This window comes from Centroberyx gerrardi, chromosome 17, assembly GCF_048128805.1.
Source record: "Centroberyx gerrardi isolate f3 chromosome 17, fCenGer3.hap1.cur.20231027, whole genome shotgun sequence".
Classification (NCBI taxonomy): domain Eukaryota; kingdom Metazoa; phylum Chordata; class Actinopteri; order Beryciformes; family Berycidae; genus Centroberyx; species Centroberyx gerrardi.
The window spans coordinates 14,722,296-14,742,278 of record NC_136013.1 but is presented as its reverse complement, the minus strand read 5'-3'; the positions used below and the strand labels follow the sequence as shown (position 1 = coordinate 14,742,278).

The 19,983-nt window shown below is 42.1% G+C and overlaps 1 protein-coding gene across 1 annotated transcript in view; it reads left to right on the top strand.

Moving 5' to 3' along the window:
• kif26ab (kinesin family member 26Ab) overlaps positions 1-3,002 on the top strand; it is a 68,618-nt gene extending 65,616 nt beyond the window's left edge. Inside the window, exons 13-16 of the mRNA XM_078289408.1 lie at positions 150-343; positions 1,327-1,350; positions 2,032-2,182; positions 2,306-3,002. Coding sequence (XP_078145534.1) covers positions 150-343; positions 1,327-1,350; positions 2,032-2,182; positions 2,306-2,487 — 551 coding nt within the window. The 3' untranslated portion in view covers positions 2,488-3,002. The remainder of the gene's footprint in view (positions 1-149; positions 344-1,326; positions 1,351-2,031; positions 2,183-2,305) is intronic.
• The last annotated feature ends 16,981 nt before the right edge of the window (positions 3,003-19,983 follow it).

The window sequence follows — 19,983 nt, the reverse complement described above, 5'->3', positions numbered from 1 at the left end:
CACAACACGGGAAGCCTGCGTAAAGCCTAGCATCACTTTACATCTCAGAGTGAGACTCATACATATTTACTCATAGAGCCTAGCAAATATTACCATTGTATGTCTCCCTATGTAATGGTGCCTGCCTGTCTGTCTGTATGGCTGTGTAGGCTTCCAGAGAAGACGGCTTATCCCGGCACCTATGCCAGACACCTCTTCCCTGGGGAAGAAGGCGAGCACAGCAGGCCAGTGGGTGGACTTGCCCCCTATGTCTGGACCGCTGAAGGAGCCCTTTGAGATTAAGGTGTATGAGATCGATGATGTGGAACGGCTCCAGAGGCGCCGACAGGAGGAAAGCACAGAGGTGAGCAGAGGGTCACTCTCGACTTGTTCTACATGACAGCTCATCTGGCTGAACTTATTTTAGATCCTGTAAAGGTCTGGGTCAAGGTTTTCTGCATCTCCCTTAGGACTGCCAAGCCTCAGCAATATTTTGCATGTGCGACACTGATCCTGTACATTCCTCGAAATGTGCCACACTGACTTGCATTGTGGGAAGGTCTTAGCTCACTCCTTCCCAGTTTCTTTTTAAAGAACAAGACGGGAATAATGTGTCTCAGACGTCTGACCTTCAGTCTGCCCAGTGGCAAATCCTGGAGTTAAAGTGTCTGTGACCAGATTCCCAGAGCTTGGTATTATGCCAGGGCTCCTCAGGAATGTGGAGAGATCAGGAGGCAATTACTGTCTGGGGTTAATTGGTTTAGATATGACTGATGACTGGGGCTTACTGGTGGTGGTGGTGAGGGGGAGAGAGAGAGGGTTGGGGGAGATTGGTCAAGGAATGTGTAATGAATGCAAGCACGCCCAAAACCAGCCCCCCTCAGCCCATCAGCAGCGCTCATCACTGGCTGCCTGATCGCTCTTTATGGCTGACTCCTCTTCTGTGGGTCATTAACTGCTCCCACCAGTTAGATGCAGCCAGACAGGGATTTGTTAAGAGAAGATATTAAATCAGCTGGATGGTAGTTTGATTTACTTTCAATTAGGAAAAGATGATCTTCAATTTGTCTTTGCCGGCCATCACTGGCTCAGTGACAAGAAATGAAGAGCTTTTCCTTGCACCTCCCCCACTATTTCACAACTAGTACGGGAATCTTGTGCACATGCATCATAGCTTGTTTCCATGTGTGTATATTCACATACTTCTGTGTTCATATCTATTCATTTGAGATTATATGCAACTATGTTAGGTATTCATGTAATTTTCTGTCTGGTTCCATGTTAACGACACAGCAGCTGTACAACATGTTAACTTGTATTATCTTTTTCTCCCAATCCCGTCTTCAGCAACCATTCCAGGATGTTGAAAAGGTGAGCTAATCTTGCATTGTGATTGTTTGGTACATCGTGGTACAGTAGTTGCATAACCATAATATGTGGTTAGATTCAGCCCACTATGAGATGAAACAGGAATATTTACATCACAATACCAGGAAAATTGCCACAATTATTAATATGCACCACAAAATAGCACATAGTTTTTCACAATAGTTTTTCAGTTTTCATTGATTTTACATAGTTTCTTTGTTTCACATTTTTAAGTATCCTTTTTTGGGGGGCAGGATTATTACAAATATGATATGTTACATAGATGTTATGTTAGCCTTTATTTTTCATTTTATTTTCAATTTTGATTTCCATTTCAGTTTTGCTTCAGTTAGTTTTCAGAAAGGGTTTGCTAGTGGTTTTCATATACTGTATGTTCAGTTTAAACATTTTTTTTATTTTGACTGTGCTGGTAGTAGCTGTTTTGTGTAAATGGTGGAAGTTGCAGAAAATTGTCTAGAATTATATAGGATGTATTCATATATTTATAGTTGGTCTATTTCATTCTCATTATGGCCATGGCATGGCCAGGTTACACTCAGCTTCTTCATGAACTTTAGTTTTTACTTTAATTTACTAAAATGTTGAAGCCTACTTTTAGTCTTGGGGCTTTCAATTTTTTTCTAAACCATTCATTATATTCAATAATCTCTCTTTTTCTGTCAGGGCCTGCTGTACTTCAACAGTAAGCTGAAGATACTGGAGAGAAGGCAACAGCAAGTGAGAGAGCTGAGAGCGAAGCATGAGGCGTTGTGTGAGGAGCTGGAGGAGACCAAGGCCCGGCTGATGATGGATCCCAGCAAGTGGATAGGAGAGTGTAAGTAGCTGCTTAATGCTTCTCTTAACACAAGGGCAGCATGTGGAGAACATAGTTTTGGTGTTGGTCCAAATTTTAAAAGACAAACCATCTAACTCAACCTTCATGTCCCCTTTTCAACAGTTGAGGTGGACCAGGATTTGGATAAAGAGTCCCCAGAGTACCTGGAGGCCTTGGGACAGGCCACAGAGGAGCTGGAGTTCTGCGTCAACCTATGCAAGTCCCGTGTCATGATGGTGACCTGCTTCGACATCAGCATGCCGGCGTCTGGCACTCAGGAGGGACTGCGGGAAGTCGAAGTCTGAAGACAAAAGAAAGTAGAGATGGCGAATTGAGGAAGTGAGAAAGACGAAGGATGGTGAAATGTAGCAGCCAGTCCATAGATATTACTGGAATGAAGGGACAAGAAACAAGAGACAAGAGATGAGATGAGAGTGGGTCCTTGCATGAAAACAGAGGAGATCTTTACCACTTAGCTGCAGTGCCTCGTTGTCCAGGACATGTTGTAATGGGGGAGAAACGAAACGTGTGCACAAATGCTGTTGCCTGCATGGCAAGACAGTGGCCATCACTTACTCAAGAGTCATTGAACAACACACGGAAGTGCCTTTTTTACTTGTCTTGTTTTGAGTCATTATTTTTCGTATGGTGCAGGTATCTTAACAAGCATACCTAAGCAAACCCTGAACATATTCCTTTTAAGAAAAAATATTTTATATTGCATTGTATAGTGTATTTATATGATTATGTGGTGTGTACAAATATCCTTTGTAGGTAAAAAATAAAGAGGAAAAAAAGAAAAAGCAATAAGCTAATGTTATTGCGCTCCCAGACTTTGCCTTTTCTCATCTTTAAAACCTCATTCAACGTTTTATCCATGTTCATCCAGCCTCTTGCGCCTTATTTTATCTCTCTGGTTCTGTAGTTTTCTAGCTTTTCAAACTGGTCTATGTTATCTCATCAAGGACTGCATTTGCTGTTATCACTCATCCACTGCCAGCTGGCCTGTGAAAGCTAGCAGGGTTGAGTGAATGTTTTCTCCCTCCAGTTGCCTTGATCAAAATGGGTCTCAGTGGATGCACTAAGATAGAGCAGCAGTTATGTTGGGGAGGAGGAGGAGGAAGAGCTTATTCAAGCTGTGGTCGGCCATGTTTATCTAACTGAAAAGAGGGAATAAGCCAAAACATATCAATCAGAAGGCCACTGTGAAAGCTAGTTAGTGATTATTCATGATTTAGCCGGTCTCTCTGGTGCCTCGCTATGTGGTCGGGGAACCTAGAGTAACCCTACATTGAGAGAGCTAACCTTCCCTCCACTACTAGCCTATGAGGATAGCATGATGAGTGGTTACATTCACAGCGGTGCTCATCAGTGAGCCCATTTTCTCTCCAAATGGGCTTGGACTGGGTGCTACATATACACTGTAAACAACAAAGAGGCACAGATGAGATGGCACAAGTCTGCTGGCCTCTTATAGTGTGCTCTTTCAAGCGCTGCCAAGCCTCAGTTCTATGCATTCCAGTAAATTCACTCCAACTTCTGTAAGAACCTCAGTACAGAACTAAGGGCAGCCGTGGCCCACCGCCCCACTCTGGTCTAAGTACACTTGCCTCTTTTGTCCCCAACCCGTTCTTCACATGGAAAGGCAGATTAACAAATTTGATTCAGTGTCTCAATCAAAGACTAGAGAAGCGTTTCCTGTGAAATGATGCAGTGAATAAGAGCAAATGATTGTGACATTGTTTAGCAAAATCAATCATGGTATCAGCTCTTTGTAGCTGCCAGAATGTGCTTGATGTGAATCAAATGACTGAAACAGTGAGAATAAAGCCGATCAGTGAAAATGGTTATTAAGAATAACAAACTGGCATTGTTGTATTTTGGTGTGTTTGATTTCTATAACTATGACAAATATGAATTTGTTTTCTTTCTTTTACAAAGATATACTCTCTCAGGCCCTCTCTGAAGATGCTGCATGAGATTTTTTAATCATTTTTAAGAATGATTTCTACTCCATTTTTACCATTCTAATTTTTTATAATAACCTCAGTTTTCACTAATGTGGGGTTAGGCTCATAAATTAAATAACTATTACCAAACCAAGACCTTTTTTCCAAGAAATTATTATATGTAAGGTCATATTTCATATCAAAACCCATATTTTCGAATATCCTTGGTTTTGTATAGGATTTTCAAACCCTGTGTATAAATGTATGATATGGCAGCTTGTGTTTTACTTTTACAGTACCTGTGAATAAAATGTTTCTTCTTATTGATGATTCAGAGTTGAATATTTTTTTCCTACACCACATGTTCATTGTTGGTTTCCACATCATTTCAGAGAAGAAAAGGCTCAGTGTATAACAGTAGCCCAACCAACCAAGGGAGAGCATGTGACTGTAGATCAAATGACTGCATCAAACTTATTATATTATCATATTATCAGCACTGTGTGGATATGGCTGTTTCTATTACTGTAAATCTGCAATCTTCTCAATGTAAGTGAGAATATGTGTGCACATCAGGCAAAACGGGTTTTAATTCTTTTCCATTTGATTTTGGTGTGTCTGGTGGTCATGCATCTGGATGCCAATAGTAGGCCTAATGGTACTAAATGCAAAATCTGCAAAACCCAAGTTGCCCATTAACAATAATACATAGCGAACAAATTTGATTATTAGGCCTATTAAGGAGCAACAACGGTGGAGTTTGCGAGAGAGACTGCAATGGGGATGTGGCACAGGGATGCGGAATATATCATACCCAGTTTAGGCAAAATCCAGAACTGTTACAACATAGATGGGATCTCTCCCCCGCATTTTTTCCAACGCACGTCCTGGCTGCGCGGTCACGCCAGATACTCAACTTAATGTAGAGGTAGTTAAAATGTTAAGCAAGCCAGCAAAAAGCAGCGGACAATTGATTATTTTCTCAAATCGCGAAGCCGACTTGTGTTACTGCAGTTGGCTTGATAGCTAAGTCATGTTTTAAAATCGAGTAGCCTAAAGTAACCTAGCTAGCTACATACCTGGTTTAACTTACCAGCTCTCTAGCTAACAGTCGCAGTGTGTCAACTAACAAATCCAACATGTTTTGGGCGTCTGTCTGTTGCCAACAGAAAGAGCAGGGGGCAGCAGGCCGGTCATGACCGTGATGATCCTGCACAGGTGAGGAATGGGATGGCTGAAGGAAACAGGCCTAGCTAAAACGTCTGCCTTATATAAGCTAGTGTTAGCTAGCTACGGTGAGCGTGGCTTCAAACAGTTAGCTGGTTGACAATCATGATATTTATTCCAATTTAGGGACAATTTTATCAATTTCTACTTAATTGCACTTAATTTTACCATTGCTTTGCATCCCCCCCCCTGCACTGTTAGGAGCAGAGCGCAACTGCTGATGCTGCACAGGTGAGCTGCCAAAAATAGTATAGGATAAAATGATTTTATATTCTGCTTGATATTTAGCTTGTTATATGCTTTATACAGTTAGCTAGTTGACAATCATGATATTTATTACAATTTTAGGGATGCTCTCCTCAATTCTTTTTGTTTCTTGAAATTTCACAATTGCTGTTCACTTGTTTTCTGTATGGTCAATAGAAAGAGCAGGGAGCAGCAGGCCATCTGCTCAGGTGAGGAGTAACTTCTGGATGGCTAAAGGAAAGAGCCTAATATTCTGCTTTCTATTTAGCTAACTACAGTTAGGCTTCATACAATTAGCTGGTTGAGGGTCATGGCATTTATTACAATTATAAGGATGTCCTGTTAGCAGCCTGTTAGGTCTAGAATAGAATAGGTCTACATGTTATGCTGAATAGGCCTATAGTATCTCATTAATCATTTGAATCTTGTTGCAGGAGACATTTAAAAATCTAACTGGATAGGAAAAAAATAGTCTTGACCAAACATCTGCTAATCATATAAGATGTACTTGCATTAACAGACAAAAAATGCACAAGATGTAATATCAACCTGCTGTTCAGCCTGTTCCAACAGGGTGGGCACATGAAAACATCACAGGGGCAAAGACGGGGCATGCTCCTCTCCAGAGAACGAACAGTTGTCTCTGCTAATCTGAAACAACATTGGCATATTGGCATCATAAAAATCTTGAATTTGATGTATAGGAAATGGAATCATGAGAGAAGGTACAAATCCAGCATGATTAATTACACCCTGCATCAGGAGGGTTTTCTTCTCAGTGTGATACAGGAGCTCCTGTTGAGTAATATACTGTAGATGAGCAGAGATGTACAGCTAGAAATTGAACCATGCTGTGCAATAACATCTTGTCTCCTCCCTGTTAATTCTAATTTGATCAAAAGCAATAGGAGCATAGGAGGTTGATTTGGCTGGCTGGCAAGAGCAGCTGGTCACTGCGTTTCTAATCAAATCCATGGCCAGACTTCGCTTTTGGCTGCAGTGGATTTGGGCGCTCTTTGACACCTAGACCGTCTTACTCAGAGCTCACTGTGCAGAAGAGATTTCTCTAGCACATCTCCACCTAGCGTTTGTGCATAACCTGACTCAAATGTGCCACTTCATGTGTTTCTGACCAGTGAAATGTTGGGCATTTACACAGCAGGAATCTTACTGGAGTTAGTATTCTGTAAATCTTCAGCCTGCGGTGGTTTGGCAGACAGTACAAGCCTTGTGACAAGTCACTCAAGAGCCCTGGCAGCTCTGACCGTACCTCATCGCTCTTTGGCGCTGGGGGTCTGAATGGAGACAGTTGGCCAGGACTGCTGCTGACTTCTGACGGCTGCTGTTGTCCAGTCGGCCCAGTTTTCTCCAGCTCTCTTTGCCTCGGGGCTCTCGTCGTATTAGCAGGGAGTCGGGTGTTGGATGAGAATAGAAATGAGTTCAGTGAAAAGTCAGGAGTTCCTCCCTTCACCCCAACCCACCACTGACCCTGTCTGGAGCTCTCCTCAGTGTTGTGATGGTTCCTTTGCTCGATTAGCAGGCGCTCTCAGCTCCAAAGTTCATTCTCTTGTCACGCTACTCAAATTTACCCCACCATGTCATCCAAAGTTTTCTTCTAAAAGAAATCCCAATCCACTCTAATTCCCAATCCATTTGATATCTTTCCCTTTCTTAATGTCGTACTCTTTTCTCTCCATTATTGTTTCATTAGATCTCAGTATTTGAATCGAACTCTCCAACCCTTTCTTCCTGTCACAATTCTACAAAGTAGGTGAAACATTTTGTGATTTTGAGTTCCTTTTTGCACCTCCGTTGTTGCTTTAGGAAATTTTGTTTTTTATAGACACGCAATTTACACCCTAGTGTATCCTGCGCCAAATCCTCCAAATGGTTGAGGAGCTGCAGTTTTTTGTTATTTTGTCATTTGTCATTTATCATTTTAGATGTCCTCACGTATTCCAGTCATACTGGATGTTGATTAAATGTAAAAAAAAATTAGTAAATAGGATTTATTAATCCTCTACCTGGATCTGCCCTGGACATTGTTAGTGGTAGTAGTTGCTCACGTCTGGATTTACAGCTCTGCAGTCCCACAGATTGGTCTGTCTAAACCAAGCTTGCTCTTTCAAGAAGAGCCATAAACCTGACCAAATGCTGCCACTTATTCTCAGTAATTAAAACAAGCTGGTGCAGAGGAAAAGTCCTTAAATTATCAGAGGCTAGGCGAGATGTAAGGCTCACACTCTGTCTCTCTGTCTGCTTGGCCCGGCTTCAGGGGGGTCGTAACTATTGACATATCCTCCCCCAAAACAGATTGCATTAGTGAGGAGTTTGCACCAACAGAGAAAGCTTTAAGAGGTATGGTCCCAAAGGATATCCCCTATAAGTACTCTAAATTCTGGATGGGTGGCCATACAAGTCTAACACCCTGCCACTGAGCTGAGATAACTCTACAGGCACTAAATCAAACCAGACCAATCCATTATGTGAAAGTGAATTAATTGCCCTTTTAGAGACAACTGAAATGATCTATCACTAAGGATTTAACCTTGTTTACTGTATGTAATTTAGCAAGCAGCAGGGCCAAGTGAGGCAAGGGAACGAGCGAGCATTGCCATTACAAGTTGTAATGATATAGATGATAGGGATAATGAATCGCCATATTGGTCCAAATTATAATGTGAATCATCTTGTAGCATCATGTAAACCCCCCTCCCTCTATTACCATCACTGAACTCCCTTAGTCCTCATCCAACCTATCTGGTTTGGGCGGTAATGAGGAGCAGGATATGGATCATGAGTTCAAATGGCCCGCTGTGTGTTGACCCGCTAGCTGGCAAGCTAGTGTGTGTGTAGGTGATGGAGACACACGCACAGTCCGTCTCTGATGCTATCTGACAGTGAGCTGGCAACAGGCAAGGGCAATGTCATCCTATTTATTATGCAGTCTGAAACTGATGGTGGTATAGAGAGTTGTCAATTCTCTATAAAGATCAAGACATTACAGTATCTATTCTATGTTTTTTACTCTTAATATGACATTTTTCTGTCATTGTACAGGAATTGACTATGTTGACTCATGAAATGCTAATAGTCCATGTTACAGTCATGAGTTTATCATGTTTGGCCACCACATGATGCACTGACCTTGTCAAATGATGATGAGGAGAAGTATTGTCTCTTCCTCATGCATTGACCTTGTTTTATCTGTGGTCTTGTTGTCCCTCGGTCCAGATTGCTTGTAGATAACCTGATTTACATAAAGGCTTTGTTTAGAGGCAGCGTTTTAAAATGCTTTTAGAATACTGATGCGGTGAGTTAATGCACAATGAATATTCATGATTGAAAAAAGTTCTAAACGGTTGAGTAGAAAAAATAGACTGTTATAGGCTTGATTACAGTTGTTGGATAGGTTGTAGTACACTACAGTCAGGTTAATGACTTGGATCTCTTGCGGAGGTCTTGGTTTGGTAAAGGTGCCGCCCCTTTTAAAGATCTGCAGATTGCACCCAGGAGATCAGTGTCCATAAAGATATTTCATTATTCCCATAGAAGAACCTAAATAATTTCATTGGACAAAAAGTGCTCACTGAGATATGGCTGTTAACTGCACAGTGAAACGGACTAGCGAGCTATTCCATTAGGTTGCGCGCTCTAACAGATGGGCTGGCGTGATGAAAAAGACCTTTTTAATTAGTCTGTCTGAAGACGTTTATTCATAACCGACAGCCCCCTCTACACTTAAGTTTCAGTGACCACCAGGCAGGCTCTTCGCTGGCTCCCAGCAGCAACCATCTGGTGGACAGCAGAACCGGGGCTACAGGGTGGCTCGCTTACTCCTCCCACTCCAGTGAGCCGAAACGTAGCCCAAGGACACAGGCTTGATGTGGTACCTCTTGTGTTCTGTGTGGGGATTAGGGGTCAAATATATCTTATGTTGCAGAGGTAGGCCAGACAGAGGATGAAGATCGTTGGTGTGTTTAAGGTTAGATGGAATTGCTAAGACCTGCACATTAGTTATCATTGTGGACATCTGTAAAGTATGTAGCGTATTTCACTCACTGCAGTTGTTAACTCTATATGAGATCTTACATGCAAGCTGGATGTTTATATTTGGATTGATATTTTTTTTATCAACACCGTGGTAATATCACTGTGTTGACCATCATTCTAACTGGACCTAAAATAATGTTTTTTAAGTGAAACCCAGATATTTAATATAATTTGGTAACATATAGTTTCAGAAATATAACCAGGGGATGCATCGTGAAAGGTCGTGTGAGAGATATTTCCATCAGCAGATTGCAGGTCACGTTTTAGCGCTTGATTGTAAAGCATCTTCTTCCGCTAGAATGATTTCACATTCAATTCACTGTGATTGACAAGTCATTTGCCGTACATCCTGTCCCTTTTCCTGGCTGGTTCACTACGTTTTTAAATTGCAAGAGCATTGCACCGCTGACATTTTTGCCTTTTTCTTGGCTGAACTGTAACTCATGAGAAGCAAAGGCTAATGTGGTTTCAGGTCTCTATTATGGCTGCTGATAAGATGAATTGGATTTGCTGGGCTCATTGGACAGCAGAATTGTATGCGTTTGGCTCCACTTTTCACCAGGATGACCTCTTTGCTGTATTTTGGAGGGACATTTGATTTTTCAGGGCTTTGATTGCTTTCTCAGCATCTTCATTCTGTGGGTCATTCTGCTGTCTCTCTCTCAGAATGGCCTTTCTGCACATAAACAACCTTCAGGTGTGAGAAAGTATTCTAAACCAGTATCTCAAGAAAACATGTTGTTTTGCTCTGTTTTGCTCACTGGCATTGAAGGCTGGACCCAGTTACATTGTACTGCGAATTGCAGTTCTCAAAAGGTAGTAGAAGGTAATGTGTAAAACAAAGTGACAAAAAGCTGGTGTAGATAAATTTAGTGGTTAAACGGATATTGTATTCATATGATAATTTGAAATAGACTTTTATTAGATATATGTAGACTAATATTCTGATGTTCAAGAAAGGTGATGCAGTGTCCATACCTTAAAAAGGATGCAGGATGTTAGACAAACCATGTTGCATAGTAATAACGTACCATCTGAACTTGATTGCAGTTCATATCTGAATGGAAATTTTTGCAAATTTTATGGAGGACTGTATGTTTGTAACGATCAGCACTATTTTCCATTTTGCAAAGGAAGAAATGCAAGTAAGGTGGTATGTATTGCTTGCAGATACATTTTGATATATTCTCCCCACACCCATCCATTTTCCATATAGCTTACATCATGAATTGACTGTATTGCATTTACAGTTTGTATGTTTCCCATGACTGGAAATATATATAATCAAACTGTCAGTGCCCAACCTCTGGATTAATCCACCAATCAGACGAAGCCTCGGCCTACCTTTTGTGCTTTCGTCTGTACCTCACTCACACTTTTTGATTATGTGTGCTGTTTTCATTTACACATTTAGATGTCGATGATTATAGTTGTGAGGATTTTTTCCCTCCTCAGGCGTTTCCATTTCAGCATTGAGGGGCCCCTTCATTGTCAACAATGAGGTATAGTGCATTGTCTCATCAGACAGTTTCAGAGGCACCATAGTGGTGACAGCCCAAATGCTTTCTTTGTGTTCCCTCTGTGTCTCGAAGATTATAGCTTGATTGGCGCAGGTTGCTGACAGCAGCCTGTCAGTAGTTCTGATGTCTGAAGTGGAATATGTGCAAGTGAAGAGGTTAATTACACAACATTTAAGAACCTTCTTCCCCCCACCATTCATCCTGGAACCAGTCACATCCTAGACGCTCGCTGATCAAACGAAGGCTGGCAGCTCTGCGTCGTGGCAACAGTTGCCGTGATGGTAGCTTGTCTGGCAGGGAGCGCGTGTCCTGCTGTTTGCCTATTTGAATTGGTTGGCAGGCTGGTACTATCCCCTCTTTTTTGCTGCTATTCATACATAGCCAAAGAAGGTGGAGAATAAATGTGTTCTCTCATTCACTGATGGACTGGATCATTCTTCCTTGTGTCTGCTGCCTGCTTAGTTAAGGCTGGCAATACAAGATACCTCTTGCACTATCGTACTATAATAATAACCCTTTGTCTATTATTAAAATAAACAATAGCGGAATACTGTGAAACCATTCAATGTTATTTTATTTAAATGCCTGGGAAAGAGCTGTATTATGCTCTTTAATATTTTTTAATATTTTTCTTTAATTAATATTAATAGATGTTAAAAACTTGATTTGACTTATTTTGATTCTAAGTGCCCTTTTCACTTCAGATATTTATAATATTCATCTCTGAGATTTACTTTAATATCATTCAGTTCTGATTTTGCTGTCGGCCTACCATTGCAACAGATCAAGAGAAGTGAAAACAGATGAAGCACACCATGGTTCTATTTCAGTTTGAGAGACAAACTTTGAAGTGAACCACAGCCATGAAGCGATAGAGAATTCTCGCTCGCCCCCTCATGTGCTGACACTTAGACATGGCGACCCTCGTCCACAGCTTGAAAGGTATGGCTGCCACCAGCGGCTCCATGTCAACAACCTCATCACTCTGCTGCAACCGCATGCTTTCATCCGGTCAGAGCGCGCTTTAAAGCATGGCCTCTCTGACCTGTCTGAGACACACACACACACGTCCACTCCCCTCACACCCTGAGCGCAGGGCCTCTCACCGCTCTGGTAATGAGCGGGACTGGAGCAATCCAATATGGGGTTTGTAGGAGGAGTGACAGAGATTAGGAGGGAACCAGAAGGTGAAATTCTAACTGACATACAATTTCACTGCATGAATATCTGCCTGACCCAGAGACCATGCCGTTCCTTCTCAGTACTGTGTTTTAATCATGCTAATCAAACTACTTCTTTCCTCTTGAGCTAGAATACTGCGATCTCACTCTCCAGAGATACATAACCGACTGCACATGTTTGTGTACAACAACCTTTGGAAATCAAAAGATCCATGGATGACTTTGATACTACAGTAGGACTGTAATAATTATTTTCTTTTATGATTGCATTCCTCTATGGATGAGCCCTATATGGATGGAAGTGTACAGTGTATGAATTTCTCAAAGGTTTTAAAATTAGAGAGACTAGTAACCAGCCTCCTTTTTTATGATCAGTGTCATGGAATGTATAATTCTGTTTGGTTAGCTGCCATATGGCAAGAAGCCTTTTTACCACAAAATGTGTGTTTTCATTTTGTACTCTGGTACAAGAAAATAATTTGACTTTGGTGCGTGTTGCTGCAGTAATGAAACTACATGGAAACCCTCTGAGGATTGGACAAAACATAATGTCCTTGACAACACTCGGCGTCTTTCTTTTCCAGAGGAGGCAACAAGACATTGTTGAAAATAGCAGCAGTGAGATTCTTTCTCTTGCCAATTTCCCCAAGGTAATGTTTATTGTGCTTTAGTATATGTTGTTCCATAGCAACCAAGATGAAATGGTTTTATTGATTTGCTCAGGAGCAAATTAGGCCTCACCCGGGAGTATCCACGCAATTCACTCTGCACTGCCTCCGTGGCACTATGAAGAACCTTAGACAGATATTTCTTCCTCCTCTTTAATTACCACTGGTTACCTGAATGGCACGACACACAGAGAACTGCCCTCGTAATTAGCTGTCAGCTGTTTTAAGGCACAGCTCATTGATTAGGTCATGATCGCTAATAGGACGTGAAATCCCGCTGCCTTCTCTATTGATATAGATTACAATGAATGCAGCTTTTAAATTAGTGCCAGACCTCACAGTTAGGCACTTGAATGCACAAATGCATCATTACAAAGTTTGATTACTACATCGTTGTTGTATAAATTTTTACTCAAATTCAGCTCACAACCTTTTTTGTCACCTTGTCCGTAATGAATCATAATGAATTAATTACTCTCTATGAATAGCAAATTTATGCAAAGTCACACCCTTGGATTGATCTGGCGACCCCATCGATTCATGGACTATTTGCTTTAGGTTGTACTGCCGTGCTGATTGTAACTATGAAATCGTGATCTCCTTTGTGTCCCAGTCTGTTGCCAAATGTCACAGTTGGGAGACATCCTCCAGTCTGCTATCGTAAAGCTTTTGGGCTTCATACTGTGTCTTATTGTCCAAAAGCAGTTAACTGCAAACAGCAGTGTTACATGTCTCAGTTATCCTCTCAGTTTGGCTCTGTGTTTTGGAGGAATGTGTTGTTGAGATGGGATTAAGAGGATGGTGGTAAGGTGTTACTACATGTCCTTGGCTTAGGGCACCCTACAGCACCCCTGTCATGCTCTGCCTTGGGGATCCTACATAGTCCAGGGTTATAGCCTATTAGCTATTAGTCTACTGCTCAAGCAGCGGATAAGCAATTCAAAATGGCAAGGTTAGAGTTTGGCAGTTGCATATCAGATGTGGTTACTCAGCACGTGGTTTCTTTGTTCGTTTCTAACCATTTATCTACTCTCTGGGAATGCGACTGGTCTGGATGTACAGGTGGGCCCAAGCCTACAGGCAGTCGAACTCGAGCCCTCAGCAGCTCCGCTATCCAGACTTTGTGCCCGGGAGACTTTTGGCGGCCGTGTGGCATTCCCTCCTCCTCCTTCCATCTTCCACAGCTCCCCAAACACAGTTGTTCATGAATATGGATGGCAGGCAAGGCTCCCTGGCATCATTAACGTGCCACAAGCCCATATAAATCACATCACCATAAAACCTCCAAATGCTCTGATAAAGAAGGTAACACGATAACAACCGGGAGAACTCAAGAAGACAAACAATTCTTGAGCACAGGAACACACTGCGGGTTGTTGGCTAGTTGCTTGTATTGTGTTTTGATTGGATTTTCCAGGCAGCTGCTCCTATATAACTTTGCAGTGGTATATCAGTGTTAACAGCCTAAAACATCTCATGTGACGAGAGGGAACGCAGTCACATACAGGCACAGTTTGTCTTGGCTGAGATGTGGACAGGCTCTCACGCACTGCTACGATAGACTTGAGCCTTTCGAAAATTCTCCCTTCTCAGCGTGGGGGAGAAAAGCTTTGACATCTCGTCAGATTTAAAGATGAGTGCACATACTTAGGACCTGCTCTCTCCTCTCAGTGCCCACCCCCTTGCCACAGTCCACCTATTCTAGTGTACGGTTTGTGAATGCAATGTTTGAATGGTGATCTGAATGTTTGATGTTTGTGTGTTGTTATCGTTCCAACCCATTTGGCAAGATAATGTTCTGTTATTTAAATGAAAATGCATCTCGCTCTCTCTCTCTCTCTCTCTCTATCTCTCTCTCTCTCTCCCTCTCTCTCTCTCTCTCCCTCTCTCTCTCTCTCTCTCCCTCTCTCTCCCTCTCTCTCCCTCTCTCTCTCTCTCTCTCTCTCTCTCTATCTCTCTCTCTCTCTCTCTCTCTCTCTCTCTCTCTCTCCCTCTCTCCCTCTCTCTCCCTCTCTCTCTCTGTGGAAGCATGAACAGAATTGTGTAAAAGCAAAAAGCATTTAAATGGCGCAATCAGCAGCTGGACTCTGCACTGAGGGTATTTCCACAATCTGTTGGCTGCCATCCCTTTCATCTCTCATCCTCTCTGACGCATACACAACCATGTAACTCATGCAAGAGCACGGCGCGTTATGTTGCCTGTTAAAAGAGCTTCTGACTCTCTGCAGTCCTACTGCATAGGAACCTTAATCACTTTCATCGTGTTCCACAGAATGCAGCCGCCATTTGTGCTCCTGGATGCTTTAGTTTAATGGCATGACAGTACACACGTCCATAAAAGAAAAAGTACATTCAGGATCACATCTGCATTCATACTTACTTTTTGTTGATCTTAATGTGAAAGGAAATTAAATATCAAAACAAAGAACAGATTATGAAACACACTGTATGTGACGGACAGAGGTGGCTGTATTATGTATTTTGACAAAATTAGGGAATTCCTTTTTAATGTACTGTAAATGCTATGAACTGTCAAATAGCTATGAATGATCACAAAAGTTTACCTGTAGATAATTGTATATAAGCACTGTGTCACTGTGTGGGTAAATGTAGAGGTGTTCCTGTATATGTGATAATGTACTTTTTTCTGCGGACACAGAACTTCAGGGGACTAGTAATTGCTTGCACCACAAAAGAGAACACAGTGTCGTGCGTGTTGTTTTGTAGTTTTCCATGACAACGCAGCCCTGCAAACATCAAACAAACTCTCATATCCCAGAAAGGAGGTGCTTTGAAAGAGTTTTTGGTGCGTTTGAGTGATCCTTCCCCCAAAATCCACACATGAATATGGAGTAGCGGGGCCTGGATGAGGCAGGCAGGCATCTCCTCTCCTCTCGGAGTAAGTTCAGACGAGGCTCCTCGCAGGGGGTCTGGAGTGGATTCTGGGGGGCACCACAATGCCAGCACTCCTCACAAGCCTGGCACTTTTGTCTTTCAAAGTATGGAGAGAAGCCATGCAAAATTCATAGTCCTCACCCTGCAAAGGCAGCGGCATGGAGTAGATATTTGGAAGCATATCTTGGCTTGGTGTTGGAACTCCATTTTTCTTCTCTTCCTATTCTTCCCCCACTGATAGCAATATAATGATTACCATATGTTGATAGATGATCCTAATACACCATACTGATCCCTCCTCCCTAATCAATTAAAGAGTTATTGAGCATTATTCAATAATGATCCACCTGAATCAAGGATTAGGCTACCGTTAAGGATTACAATTTATTTCTGTCAAATGCTTTATTGTAGTCCATGTAAAAAGAGTGTACTGTAATATAATATTCCTTATTCGGTGTCAAGTAACTTCAAAGTCAAATTCAAAACCTTATCATAGAGTGTATATGACACTATATATTGATTGCATTCCTTAATTTTCTGTTTAGCTGCTCCACTCTAATGAAGCAAGGATGAATTGCAGATGATTTCTGCATAGATTGTATAGCAGGGCTGTAAAACCAAGATGATGAATGTTTTATTTTGATGTAGCGATTCCTTTGTCACTTTAGTGTCATGTCTGTTCTGGGACTGATTTCCTCGGGGACGTTGCAAACCAGCAAATCATCCATTTAGAGCAGTGGAAATCTAGCCGAATTTGCTGAAAAACGATAGCCCGTAACTCGATTAACACAACTTTAGAGCAATGTGCACCCACTTCGTACAGAATTAGATTAACAGTAGCCGAATGCTGATATTAACCTAGTGATGTAATTACAACTACAGGTTGAGTGCTAAAGCAATTATCAAGCTGAGTGAATATTCCCAAATCAGATTAGGATGGTGAACTTCAACCCCTCAGGATTGAATTAGACATAATTTATCTTTAAAGAGCGTGGCTACACCTATCTTTGCCTTTGACTTGTCTTTGAGAGTGAGATTGAGATGCAGACATTTTTCATTAACTTCAACTCAAACCTACCTTGGTCATAGTTTTGCTTTAAAGGCCGTAGCGTATTGTGCTTGAATGTTTCAATAACTGATATTCCATCGGCTGTTCACCTCATCAGACACAGTCCTGGTCCATATTTTATCCATTTTCAGCTATAGTTGTGTGGCATAAATTGTAGCAGGGGAATGTGACTGGGTCCTGATCTAAATTAGATTCAGGAAAAACAAAGAAAGACAAATAAAATAGTTTAGAATTAAGTGTCTAATAAATGCACTTGCAAAGTTACTGTGTGCAATTACTTCCAGAAGAGGTGAGCGAGGTCCACATTACCAGAGGGTCCTGCTTTTGGAGTGGGAGAAGAGGCCCCTTAGACACAGGTCATTATTATTGCCCTAGGTCAGGATTATGGAAAAGCTAATGTTAAGATATGCAACGGGATGGAGATCGGGGCAGAGGAAGGTTGAGCTAGGATTGACTCCTTAATGTAATTACACCCACTCAGGGGAGAGAAAGACACAGGAGGGCTGGGGATTTGAGAGAGGGATTGTGACAGCCTCACAATAGAGAGTGGAGGAGTGTCAGCAGACCTGTGTCCCAGGGTTGAGGGTCAGCCTCATGGCCTCAGGCCAGGCACAGGAGATTAAAACATCCTGGCTATAGGCCTTGGAAACACTGGAGATGGAATTAGAATAATGGGACTGGAGAACGATGCATATAATTCATTGTTATTCCAGTGCTCTGCCCCCTGTGCACTCGCTTTAATGTTTTGAGTGGGTGCACAAACTCCACAGCCTGTTTATTGCTGTGCCATACCTCAACAGAATTGTGAATGTGATAGTGTTGTGATGATGCATAATGTTATGCAAGACTTGGAGCAGAGCGCGTTATTTCTGTCAGGTGAAATTTGAGAGAAGACATTGTAGCTTTTGCTTCCTGACACGCAATCACAGAATGGATTGCCCACTCTGGAGTTGGCGCTCCCTCACACAGAGAAAGAAAGAGAAGGGGGGGAAACGAAAAGGCGCTTTGATGAAAGGACTCGACCCAGCCCCCACTCTCACACTTTCCCTCCCTCCTTTTCTTCCTTGCCCTGCGGAGTTAATCTGGCAAAGAGGAGGTGGCAGCATCAGCCAATTTACACAAGCAGGAGCAGCTTTTTGTGCCGTGCCTTCTCTTTCACTCGCTTTTCCTGTGTCTCCACCCCCATCCACCTCTCTGTTGGGTGTGTATGTATGTGCTTGTTTGCCCATGTTTGTGTGCATGTGTGTGTGTGTGTGTGTATCTGTGTGTGTGTGTGTGTGTGCATTGGGTGGTGGTATAATATCAAGTACAGTTAGGTGGAAGAAAGTCCAACCCCTGAGGCTGGCAACACCTGCTTCAAACAAGCTGGGTAGCCAAAGCGCTGTGGCACAGGTATCACCGCCCACCTTCACCCCTCCTCACATGCCCCCAGTGATTGCGCAGTCTGTCAAACCTAGTACCCGCCTACCTCTACTTTTCTTTTGTTTGTTTCCCTTCTCTGTCTTTCCTCCTGCAAGCTTTTTGGCACTGCCTTTGAACAAAGGGAAGAACTGGGATTAAGAGTTCTCCATGATTGAGCCCCCCCCCACCCCCTACTGATGATGTCAGCTGAGCATCCCTTTTGGGCACCTAGGCATACTAGACTCAGCTCTGCCCTGAAGAACAAAGGGAAAAATAGAACAAAAACATGTTTTAATTACAAACAGGCCTGAGATGGCGGTAAAATTAATAGCCTGAATGGTTGTGTGTGTTTTATCCACATCAGGGCAGATGACTTTAAGAGTTAATGAACAGTGTTTACTCTGTCCGTCACTGTGGCCGAACAGTAATTACCTAAACACAAACTAGGGGTTTTTGTTCTGTAATGGTATTAGTCATGCTGGTGAGAGAAGCATGTTTCTGCTCCCAGCTGTAATGCTGTGTTCAATAAATCCCCCAGCCACCCGGATTCTCTTGCAGTCTGGCTGCGAATCCAAACATTATGGCCCATCAATTTTTCTCCACCAGGCTTGCCCAGATCAATGAAATCAAAGTTCATCTCAGCCGGACGTTAATTATTTAATGAATGGCATCTGGGTCTTGTGCGGCTGTCCGTGCATCTGAGCTGTGACGGCAGCTGAATGGGATCTAGGATGTTGTTTGTCATCAGTGCCTTCATCTCCTCCATAATATATTTTAAGCTAATATTCAGCCCTAATACTTCAAAGAACATGTCTCTGGTATTACATACATGGTTTCAGTAGTTATATCATTTTACGAATTAAACCACTAAACTGGCTATCCAGGAAAATCAGACGTGATGTCACTTCCTAATTTTAATTTTCTTCTAGGTATCTGAACTGAGATCTGTTTTGTGTTTTTAAGGAGCAAATTTGATTATTTGCAATTACCACTGACAGATGGGGAAAAAAGGCCTGATTGCCAGTGGTGAAAATACACTCAAATTGGATGTTGATGTTAAGCCAGGTATTGAAAAAAGAAAATCCTTTACCAAAATGAAATACCATGTTGAGTGATATAAAAGCATTAGGATGTTCTTAGGCGTAATCCTTTTCTTTTTTGAATGTTTTGGCTGGCCTGTTCTAAGCCTTTGGCCAAAGGTGAAGGGGACCAGTCTCATCCTAATTTACACAATGATGCATCAGCACATTGTGTGCCCTGGGTCAATATAAGTCTGCCAGCACCTAGTACAGCCTGTCAGAGTCAATAGACTGGCCGACATGACATGTCCTGCCCCAGTGATTGAATTACTGGCCATTTGTCTGCCATAATTGTCTTGCTGTCATATCAGTGTTAATCTTTTTGTGGGTGCTGTCCATCATATCATATCTTCATCAAATGTGACAAAGGAAGAATTTTTTTTTTTTTCAATGATATTATAGGTTTTTTTGTGATGTTGTGGGATGCCATACGTTTATTCTTTATGTTCAGACCTATTTGAATTCCTAATTCAATATCCTCTTGCCTCTTCCAGTCTTCCAACACAGAGCTTG